The sequence below is a fragment of the Mirounga angustirostris genome, unplaced genomic scaffold (genome assembly GCF_029215605.1).
Source record: "Mirounga angustirostris isolate CCGP_5_RB_7025 unplaced genomic scaffold, mMirAng1.0.hap1 SCAF_6, whole genome shotgun sequence".
NCBI classification, from domain to species: Eukaryota; Metazoa; Chordata; class Mammalia; order Carnivora; family Phocidae; genus Mirounga; species Mirounga angustirostris.
Genome location: NW_026991714.1, coordinates 32,633,413 through 32,645,642, shown reverse-complemented (window position 1 = coordinate 32,645,642; position 12,230 = coordinate 32,633,413). Strand labels below are relative to the sequence as shown.

At 34.9% G+C, this 12,230-nt stretch overlaps 1 protein-coding gene across 1 annotated transcript in view; it reads right to left on the bottom strand.

The window, feature by feature from the left end:
* Nucleotides 1-5,746: 5,746 nt before the first annotated feature.
* The window catches only part of F13B (coagulation factor XIII B chain), a 43,828-nt gene continuing 37,344 nt past the window's right edge, over nucleotides 5,747-12,230 (bottom strand). Inside the window, exons 12-14 of the mRNA XM_064595518.1 lie at nucleotides 8,934-8,994; nucleotides 8,011-8,020; nucleotides 5,747-5,811 (exon numbers count right to left, since the gene is read on the bottom strand). Coding sequence (XP_064451588.1) covers nucleotides 5,747-5,811; nucleotides 8,011-8,020; nucleotides 8,934-8,994 — 136 coding nt within the window. The remainder of the gene's footprint in view (nucleotides 5,812-8,010; nucleotides 8,021-8,933; nucleotides 8,995-12,230) is intronic.

The window sequence follows — 12,230 nt, the reverse complement described above, 5'->3', positions numbered from 1 at the left end:
TTATACTAACTCAAAGATTGATGGGGTTGAATAAAAAAGTAAAAACTTATAACTCACACTGGCTATCTATTAAAACAGCTGACAGGAGGAAGGCAGGTAGAAGTTTCATTTCTCCTCAATTCTGAGGGGGAACTCTTGAAAGGGAACTGTTAAAATTTTAGAATGATAAAATACATAAAAATGTTTTATTTAGAGAATAGGAAACAGTATTTTATTTAAAGATTTTATTTAATTATTTATTTGAGAGAGAAGGAGCATGGGGGGGCAGAGGAAGAGGGAGAGAGAATCTCAAGCCGACTCCCTACTGAGTGCAGAGCCTGCCATAGGGCTCAGGCTCACGACCCTGAGATCATGACCTGAGTCAAAATCAAGAGCCAGATGCTTAACTGACTGAGCCCCCCAGATGCCCCTGTAACAGTATTTTAAACTTGGATATTCTCGCTCAGTTTCTGAGAATTTCTTAAACTAATTTGTGGCACATATTTCTAAACAAGTTGCTTGAGCAGCAGTATAGTATTTGAGAAGCTTTGCTATCCTTAGCTTACTACTCTCCTCTAAGATGTAAAGAAAGGTAAAAAAAAAAAAAAAAAAAAAAAAAAAGGAGTAGGATTGGAAATTCCAGAAAGCATTTCTTAATTGTCAGGTGAGTAAATTATGTGATATACAAATAACTAGAAGAATGTGATCCAGACCCATTCTCAAGAGAAAGACAATCAACTGATACTGAGTGTGAGATTATCCAGATATCAGAATATACAAGTATTTTAAACAAGCTTTATAGCTATTCTAAAGGACAAAATTTTTAAAAAATGCTCTCAATGAATAAAAATATAAGACATTAATAGAAAAATAGAAACCATAAAAAAAAATTCTAGAACTTAACAGTTCAGTATCTGAAAAAAAAATCTTCACTGGGGAGACTTAAAACAGATGGAATTGATAAAAGATAGTGAGCATAAAAATAAATGGAAATAATGGAAATAAACAATGGAAATAATCCAATTTAAATAAAAAAGAAAAAATTATAAAATGAGTTTGTGGGAATGGTTGGACAATAGGAAAAGGAAATATGTACATGGAGTCTGAGAAGGAAAGGAGAGAGAGTATGGAAAAAAAAATACTTGAAGAAGCAAGACCATCAATTCCTCAAATTTGATGACTGACATAACTCTATAGGATCTAGAAAATTAATAAAGTCCATGCAAGATAAAGACAAAGAAAATATATTATATACGAACTACCAGAAACTAAATATAATGAGACTCTTGAAAACAGCCATAAAAAAAAAAATGATGCATTACATACAGTGGAACAATAATTTCAATGAAGGCTGACTTCTTATTGGCAGATATGGAGGCTGGAAGATAATGGAAAACAGTTTTTAAATACGAAAATAAAACATTCTGAACTCAAAATATGTCTAGTGAAAAAAATCCTTCAAGAAAAAAAAAGCAAAATAAGCACATTTTCAGAAATAAGAAAAGTAAAATAATTAACCAGGGCAAGCCATTGCCAGGAGACCTGCACTATCAGAAATAAATGTGCATCCGGAGTTAGGAGGCAGAGAAGTTAGGGGGACCCTAAGTTTGTCTGGTTCCTCTAATACAACTAGATGGTTATCAAATCATTCTGAACACCTGAGGAATCAATCAGAGATCTGAGAAAACAAATACTGCAATTCTACAAGTAGAAAAACAACCACTGTTTGGAAGGTAGGAGGTGCTGAGACTTGAATCCGGTGTGACATAGCTGAGGCTAGGCGGAGGGGAGGGAGGCTGCTTAAGGAGGCTACCCTAAAGTAGAATAAGCAGCGGAGTGCAAAATCGGAACTTTTAGAAGTCTGCTACAGTGGGGGACGTGCCTGGCTTAAATGTGCTCAGATGGCGAAGCGGGGTGGAATCCCAGGTGTGGCAGGGTGGTCTGAGGATCCCTGGGGTCTCAAAAGGATCAGGTGGTGCCTGAGTGCAGCCGAGTCCCCAGGCATTCGAGCGGAGAAACCAGCTAACGGTGAATTAGGCGCCAGCTATCTGCTCTGTGTTGCCATAACCAGCGAACCACCGCAGGGTCATGCGACAGCTTTCCAGGGAGGGGTCTGGCAAAAGGCAGAAGGGTTGAAAGACCCTCCCCGGGAGGAACAGCAGAAGTCCTTAAAATTTGGAGTTTTGAAACTCAGTTGCATGGCCGAGATAAAAACGCTCGGCCACAGGCTGGGTGAACACAGAGCTCTGACGGAAACTGGGGCTACAAGAGTGCTTGACTGCTCTTCTGTGCAGGCTCAATGAAGAGTGGTGGGTGCAAATGTTCAGGAGCGGGGCTAGAGAGCAGGGCACAGCCATATTCGTCCCACCCATCAGCGCTGAAAGCTTTCAGGGATCAAAACAGCACCAGCTAGTGGAGTCCAGAGCCGCTTACACCGAGCGCGGCCTCCCTGCCCCGTGCAGGCTCCTGTCCGCTAGGGCAAGTCCACCTGAGAATCAGTACAACAGGCCCCTGCCCCAGAAGACCAGCTCGAAGAACTCTTTCACACCAAGTTTACTGATCATGGAGGACTCCAAAGCGTCAACCCTTGGGGAAAACAGTATATAGCAATCTTTGTATTTTTATTCTTTATCCTTTTAGGATTATTTTTTCAGTTATTTTCTTATTTTTTTCAATTCTTTTTCAATTTTATTTTTATATATATTTTATATATTTTTTCTTATTTTTTGTTTCTTATCATTATATTTTATTTTATTTATATATAATATATAGTTATATATAATTATAATGTATAATATATATACATATATAATATATATTATATACATAATACATCTATTAATACATAATATGTATAATTATATGTAAAATATAATCTATATTATATTATGGATAATACAATATGTAAATATGTATGATTATATGTAATTAAAATACATAATAATATATTGCATAATATACATAATATTACATACATAATTACATACATATATTAATACATAATAATATTATGTATATATATCTCTTTCTTTCTTATTTTGGGATCTAGTTTCTTTTAACAAGCAGACCAAAACACACCCAGGATCTAGCTGTTGTTGTTGTTGTTGTTGTTGTTGTTATTGTTTTTGTTATTTTTTTCTTTTTCTTTCTTCTTTAGAGTGGAGAGACCAAAAGTAACAAAGACCAAAAAGGAACAGAAACAATCTACAGGAAGAGCGACTCTTCAGGTAATACAATGGCACTAAATTAATATCTTTCAATAATTACTCTGAATATAAAAGGACTAAATGCTCCAATCAAAATACATAGGGTATAAAAAATACCCATCAGTATGTTGCTTACAAGAGATACATTTTAGACTCAAAGACCTCCAGATTGAAAGTGAAGGGGTGGAGAACAATTTATCATGCTAATGGACATCAAAAGAAAGCTGGAGTAGCCATCCTTATATCAAACTATATTTAAAACCAAAGACTGTAATAAGAGATAAACAAGGACACTATGTCATAATAAAGGGGTCTATCCAACAAGAAGATCTAACAATGGTAAATATTTATACTCCTAACTTGGGAGCAGCCAAATATATAAATCAGTTAATAACTAACTTGAAATTTATTGATAATAATACAATAACAGTAGGGGACTTGAACACTCACAGCAATGCACAGATCATCTAAGCAGAGGATCAACAAGGAAAGAAGGCACACTGGACCAGATGGACTTAACAGATATATTCAGAACATTTCATCTTAAAGCAGCAGAATACATGATCTTTTCGAGTGCACATGGAAGTCTCCAGAATAGATCACATACTGGGTCACAAATCAGGACTCAACTGTACAAAAAACTGAGATCATACCATGCATATTTTCCTACCACAATGCTATGAAACTTGAAGTCAACCACAAGAAAAAAATTGTGGAAGGACTACAAATATGTAAAGGTTAAAGAACATCCTACTAAAGAATGAATGGGTCAACCAGGAAATTAAAGAAGAAGTTTAAAAATACATGGAAGCAAATGAAAATGAAAACACGACAGTTCAAAACCTTTGGAATGCAGCAAAGGCAGTCCTAAGAGGGAAGTATATAGCAATACAGGTATACCTCAAGAAGCAAGAAATATCTCAAATACACAACCTAAACTTACACCTAAAGGAGCTGGAAAAAGAACAGCAAATAAAGCCTAAATCCAGCAGGAGAAGATAAAGAATAAAGATTAGAGCAGAAATCGATGACATAGAAATAAAAAAACAAAACAAAACAGTAGAACAGATCAATGAAACTAGGAGCTGGTTCTTTGAAAGAATTAACAACATTGATAAACCCTTGCCCAGACTTATCAAAAAGAAAAGAGAAAGGACCCAAATAAATGAAATCATGAATGAAAGAGGAAAGATCACAACCAACACCAAAGAAATACAAACAATTATAAGATAATATTATGAGTAATTATATGCCAACAAATTAGGCAATCTGGAAGAAATGGCAAAATTCCTCGAAACATATAAACTACCAAAACTGAAGCAGGAAGAAACAGAAAACTTGAACAGATGCATAACCAGCAAAGAAATTGAATCACTAATCAAAAATCTCCCAACAAATAAGAGTCCAGGGCCGGATGGCTTCCAGGGGAATTCTACCAAACATTCTTCTGAAACTCTTCCAAAAAATAGGAATAGAAGGAAAACTTCCAAACTCATTCTATGAGGCCAGCATTACCTTGATCCCAAAACTAGATAGGATCCCACTAAAAAGGAGAACCACAGACCATTATCCCTGATGAATATGGATGCAAAAATTCTCACTAAGATACTAGCTAATAGAATCCAACAGTACCCTAAAAGGATTATTCACCATGACCAAGGGGGATTTATTCCTGGGCTGCAGGGATGGTTCAGCATCCCCAAATCAATCCACGTGACATACCACAATAAAAGAAAGAATAATAACAATATGATCCTCTCAATAGAAGCAGAAAAAGCATTTGACAAAATACAGCGTCCTTTCTTGATAAAAACCTTCCACAATGTGGGGATAAGGGGAACATACCTCAACATCATAAAGGCCATATACAAAAGACTGACAGCAAATATCATCCTCAATGGGGAACAACTGAGAGCTTTTTCCCTAAGGTCAGGAATATGTTGGGGATATCCACTCTTACTGTTGTTGTTCAGCATGGTACTGAAGTACCTAGTTTCAGCAATCAGACAACAAAAAGAAATAAAGGGCATCCAAATCAGCAAAGAAGAAGTCAAACTTTCACTCTTCGCAGATGACATTATACTCTATGTAGAAAATCCAAAAGACTCCACCCCAAAATTGCTAGAACTCATATAGGAATTCAGCAAAGTCCCAGGATTAAAATAATCATAGATAAGTCTGTCACATTTCTACACACTAACAAATAAGCAGCAGAAAGAGAAATCAAGGAATCTATCCCATTTACAGTTGCACCAAAATCATAAGATATCTAGGAATAAATCTAACCAAAAACGTAAAGCATCTGTACTCTGAAAACTATGAACAGTTATGAAAGAAATTGTGGAAGACACAAAGAAATGAAAAAACATTCCATGCTCATGGATTGGAAGAACAAATATTGTTAAAATGTCTATGCTACCCAAAGAAATCTATACATTCAAAGCAACCCCTATCAAAATGCCACCAACATTTTTCACAGAGCTGGAACAAATCATTCTAAAATTTGTATGGAACCAGAAAAGACCCCAAATAGCCATAATGTTGAAAAAGAACATCAAAGCTCAAGGCATCACTATTCCAAACTTCAGGTGTATTACAGAGCTATACTCATCAAGACAGTATGGTACTGGCACAAAAACAGACACATAGATCAATGGAACAGAATAGAGAACCCAGATATGGACCCTCAACTCTATGGTCAACTAATCTTTGACAAAGCAGGAAAGAATATCCGATGGAAAAAAGACAGCCTCTTCAACAAATGGTGTTGGGAAAATTGGATAGGCACATGCAGAAGAATGAAACTGGACTACTTTCTTACACCATACACTAAAATAAACTCAAATTGGGTGAAAGACCTAAATGTGAGACAGGAATCCATCAAAATCCTAAAGGAGAACACAGGCAGCAACTTCTTTGAGCCTGACTGCAGCAACTTCTTGCTAGACACATCTCCAGAGGCAAGGAAACAAAAGCAAAAATGAACTATTGGGACTTCATCGGGATAAAAAGCTTCTGCACAGCAAAGTTAACAATCAACAAAACTAAAAGACAACCTACAGAATAGGAGAAGATATTGACAAATGACATATCAGATAAAGGGTGAGTATCCTAAGTGATAAAGAATTTATCAAATGCAACTCCCCAAAAACCAAAAAATCCAGTTAAGAAATGGTCAGAAGACATGAACAGACATTTCTCCAAAGAAGACATACAAATGGCCAACAGACACATGAAAAAGTGCTCGACATCACTCAGCATCAAGGAAATACAAATCAAAACCACAAAGAGATACCACTGCACACCTGTCAAAATGGCTAAAATTAACAACTCAGGAAAACAACAGATGTTGGTGAGGATGCGGAGAACCCTCCTACACTGTTGGTGGGAATGCAAACTGGTGCAGCCATTCTAGAAAACAGTATGGAGGTTCCACAAAAAGTTAAAAAATAGAACTACTCTATGACCCAGTATTTGTACTACTAGGTATTTTCCAAGGGATACAAACATAGTGAATCAAAGGGGCATATGCACTCCAACGTTTATAACAGCAGTGTCTACAATGGCCAAAATATGGAAAGAGCCCAGATGTCCATTGACAAATGAATGGATAAAGAAAATATGGTATATATATGGATCCTCAACTCTATGGTCAACTAATCTTTGACAAAGCAGGAAAGAATATCCAATGGAAAAAAGACAGCCTCTTCAACAAATGGTGTTGGGAAAATTGGATAGGCACATGCACATATATATATGGAATATTACTCAGCCATCAAAAAGACGGAAATCTTGCCAATTGGAACAACATGGATGGAATTAGATGGTATTATGCTAAGTGAAATAAGTCAGAGAAAGAAAAATACCATATGATTTCACTCATATGTGGAATTTAAGAAACAAAACAGATAAACACAGGGAAAGGGAAGGAAAAATAAAATAAGATAAAAACAGAGAGGGAGGCAAACCATAAAGGATGTTGAATTCTTGGAAATAAACAGGGTTCCTGGAGGAGGGGGTGGTGCAATTGGTAGTGGGAGATGGGCATGAATAAGGGCACTTGATGTAATGAGCACTGGGTGTTCTATGCAACTGATTAATCACTAAATTCTAACTCTGAAATTAATAATACACTATATGTTAACTAAATTCTTAATTTTAAACAAAAAAAATTTTTTTAAAAAGAAATATGTGTGCATCTAACATGAATTTTCAGCTATACTCTCTTCCTTCTCAGGGTGTTTTCCTGGTAACCAACCTTCAGTCACCTGGTTTGAGAAGGAAAATATAAGTCACTCTTGCAAACCAGTAGCTCTTCTCAGGTGTCCCAAAACCTGCCGGTCCTATTACTTACTGTTGGTTTTTAAATGAAATACATTTAAGAAGATGAAAATCATATCATGCATCTTTTCTGACCACAACAGTATCATACTCATCAAAATATTGTTAGTAAACCACGTTGAACAATACATTAAAAGATCATTCACCACAATCAGGTGGGATTTATTCTGGGGATGCAAAGATGGTTAAATATTGGCAAATCAACGTGATACACCATATCAATAAAACTAGAAATTAATCACAAGAAAAAAAACTAGAAAAAACACAAACATGTGGAGGCTAAACAAGATGCTACTAAACAGCCAATAAGTCAATGAAGAAATCAAAGAGGAAATAAAAAAAATACATGGAGACCAATGAAAATGAAAACACAACAGTCCAAAATCTTTGGGATGCAACAAAAGCAGTTCTAAAAGGGAAATCTTTAGTGCTACAGGCCTATCTCAAGAAATAAGAAAAAATCTACTAAGCAATCTAAACTTACACCTAAGGAACTAGAAAAAGAACAATAAACAAAGCCCAAGGTTAGCAGAAGGAAGGAAATAATAAAGATCAGAGTAGAAACAAATGAAATAGAAACTAAAATCAAATAAAAAAACAAAAAACAATGGGAAAGATCAATGAAACCGGGAATTGGTTCTTTGAAAAGATAAACAAAATGGATAAAATTTTAGCCATACACAGCAAGAACAAAAGGGAGGACAAAAATGAATAATACCAGAAACAAAAGAAGAAATACAAATGATTTTAAGAGACGCCTATGGAGAATTATATACCAGCAAATTGGACAACCTAGAAGAAATGGATAAATTCCTAGAAACATACAATCTTCCAAAAGTGAATCAGGAAGAAATAAAGAATCTGAACAGACCAATTATTAGTAACAAAAAAAATCAATAATCAAACAAAACAAAACAAAACAAAACCTCCCAACAAACAAAAGCCCAGGACCAGATAGATTCATAGATGAATTCTACCAAAGGAAAAGAAGAGTTAATAGGTAAAACATCCATTCTCCTCAAAGTATTCCAAAAAATAAGAGAAAGAAAACTTCCAACCACATTTTACAAGACCATCAACACCCTGATATCAAAGCCAAAGACATTACCAAAAGAGAAAATTATAGGCCAATATCCCTGATAAGCATAGATGCAAAAGTCCTCAACAAAATATTGGTAAACCACATTGAACAATACATTAAAAAGATATTCACCATAATCAGGTGGGATTTATTCTGGGGATGCAAGGATAGTTAAATATTGGCAAATCATCATGATATATCATATCAGTAAAAAAAAAAAGTAAAAATCATATTATTATCTCAATAGATGCAGGAAAAGCATTTGACAAAATTCAACATCTGTTTATGATAAAAACACTCAACAAAGTGGGTTTAAATGAACTTACCTCAAAATAATAACGGCTGTATATGAAAAACCCACAGCTAACATCATACTCAATAGTGCCACTGTGGAAAACAGCATGGAGTTTTCTCAAAAAATTAAAAATAGAAATACCATATTATCCAGTAATTCCAATACTGTATTTTTGCCCAAACAAACAAACAAAAAAACTAATTTGGAAAGATAAATATATCGCTATGTGTATTGCAGCATTATTTTCAATACCCAAGATATGGAAGCAACCCAAGTGTCCATTGATAGATGAATGGATAAAGAAGATAGTTCTTCTTATAGTTATATAGTTATATAGTTCTAGGGCCTAGAGGGTATTATGTTAAGTGAAATAAGTCAGACAGAGAAAGACAAATGCCATATGATTTCACTTAAATGTGGAATCTAAAAAACAAAGAAACAAAAAGCAGAAACAGATTCTCAAATACAGAGAGCAAACTGGTGGTTGCGAGAAGGGAGGATGGTGGTGGGGGAGGCGCTGGGCAAAATGGGATAAGGGAAGTGGGAGGTATAGGCTTCCAGTCATGGAATGAATAAATCATGGGGATAAAAGGTACAGCGTAGGTAATATAATCAATGGTAATGTAATAGCATTGTATGGTGACTGATGGTGGCTAGGCTTGTGGTGAACACAACATAATGTATAGATATCCTGAATCACTATGTTGTACACCTGAAACTAATGTAACATTGTGTGTCAACAATACTTCAATTAAAAAAAAAATTAAGGCTGAGATGCACATATGTTCCCTGAATTTTCCAGATTAGAATAAACTGAATAATGGAGCAAGAAGACAATTTGCAGAGTTGAGGAACTATTACTGCATATCATTTCTTGTCATTTATATTTGTGCTTTACTGTATCTTTATTTTTCTATCTTTTTTTTAAGTCAATTGTTATTTACTTACTCTTTGTATGTTTCCTATTTTATTAAGGTTTCTATTTATTTGGGTTAATTTCTTCCTTTTTAAAAAGATTTTATTTATTTATTTAGGAGAGACAGAGAGAGAGGGAGAAACAGGCTCCCCACGGAGCAGGGAGCCCAATGCGGGATTCAATCCCAGGACCCTGGGATCACGACCTGAGCTGAAGGCAGACACTCAACCGACTGAGCCACCCAGTCACCCAGTTTCTTCCTTTTCTTTTTGTTTTACCTACTGTTCTTTCTCCAACTATTAGGTTGTTTAATACGTTTTTAAGAACATTAATTGATATAGTTTTTAAGCTAATATTTTCTCTGAGCACTATTTTATCTATAGCCCATGAAGTCTGATATGTAATGTTTTCATTATGTTTTCTAGAAATCCTGCAATTTTAGTTCATATTTCCATTTCAACCCAACTTGTCTAAGAGAAAGTTTGTACATTTTTAGGATAGCCTTTTTTATTTTGCTTAAGTTGTAAATGCATTGCATATAACCAGAGAATTTTTCTTATATAATCTATTTGGAATTTAATTAGATTTTTTTATGGCGGGCGCCTGGGTGGCTCAGTTGGTTAAGCGACTGCCTTCAGCTCAGGTCATGATCCCAGGGTCCTGGGATCGAGTCCTGCATCGGGCTCCCTGCTCTGCGGGGAGCCTGCTTCTCCCTCTACCATTCCCCCTGCTTGTGTTCCCTCTCTCGCTGTGTCTCTCTCTGTCAAATAAATAAATAAAATCTTTAAAAAAAAAAAAAGTTTTTTATGGCTTAATATATACAGCCAGTTTTCATGACTGCTTCATGCCCACTGTTATTTGGGTACAAAATTAACATAAATTTATAAGATGTACTTTATTGACTACTTGTTAGAATGTTCTATATCCTTTACCTATATTTTGTTCACATGAAGTGTTTTAGACTGAAACAATTACTCACTTGCCTTATTACCTGTCTGACGTAGTTCCTGCTTTATAAAATTTACTCCCACAAGCTTCAGGCAATCTCTATTTGTCCTTATGATGAGAAACAATAAAATTAGCTTACAACTTCTTCCTTTCTTCTTCTTCCCTCCCTCTCCTCCATCATTAATTTTATTGAATGTTAAGATCTTTCTTGGTGTTTATATTTGTTGTTTTACATATTTTTAGAATTCGATTTCATTTCAGCTTTAAATTGTATTATTTGATTTCCACCTACAACCTATGAAGGAAGGAATAAAGGGAGGAAGGAAGAAAAAACAGAAGGAAGGTAGAAAGGAAGTGAGGAAAATGAAACTGAAAAGTCCATCAATTAGAGAATAATTAAAAATATTATGTTACCACCAGCTTTTGAAATACTATTGACATCTTATAAAGAATGAGATCAATCCATGTGTATTGATATGGGGATAGGTCTATCATATACCAAGTGAAGATGAAAGTCTTAGAATATATACAATGTATGATATGCAATATATATGCCACCTTATATAAAAACAAAAATATGCACATATGTATAAAAATACATTTTTAAGTGTGTATAGTAGCATCTGGAAGACAGAGCAAATTCTTTACAGTCAGAATCTCCAGACTAAGGAAGTAGATAAGGATTTTGGGAGGAATAAAGGGAATTTTCATTCTTTATCCTGTTTACATTTGTATTGTTGGAACTGTTTTACAACGTGGAAGAGTTGGCTCTTATACGTGACAAAAATAATACATTACTTCAAAATTGTAACTTAAAAAATACCTGGTCATAGAAAAATTTACTTGATGAATTTTTTAATCTTTTTTAATCTTTGGAAAATTTAATTTGGACCATACTTTCTCTTGCTGAGAACATCAAATACATCTGTATGTTTTGGGTTCCACGGACCACAAAGGGGCAGTGGGTTTCCGGCAGTTACACTGTACCCAACTTTCTATAGAAAGATCAGACATTTTCCAACCTTGCTTTAGAATGTTTCCTTAAAAATGATTTAAAGTTTTCTTACAATAAATGGCAAGTAAAACAAAGTAAGGCTTTATTTTCTCCTTTTTTCTTTTTTAGAACTTACATATATTCAACATTTTATTTACTTTTTATAGGATATTACTTTTTAATGGCATAATTTTTCATGCATGTAATTTTTATATATATTGATACATATACTATAAAATATTATAAAACAATACCTTAATAACGTTAAATATTACTGATAGTGGATTGAACAAAATAAAAAGGTATTCTTTTTTTTTTTTTTTGATGTTGCATGTTGGAGGAAGAAGGAAGAGAGACTTGTCACATCAGTGTTGGTCCTCTGAGGAGTGCTCCTGGGTCCCCCAAAGGGCACCCGTGGCACTGAGGCTTGGACGCGCCCCCACACTGAGGAACCTGAGGTGCCAGGCAGC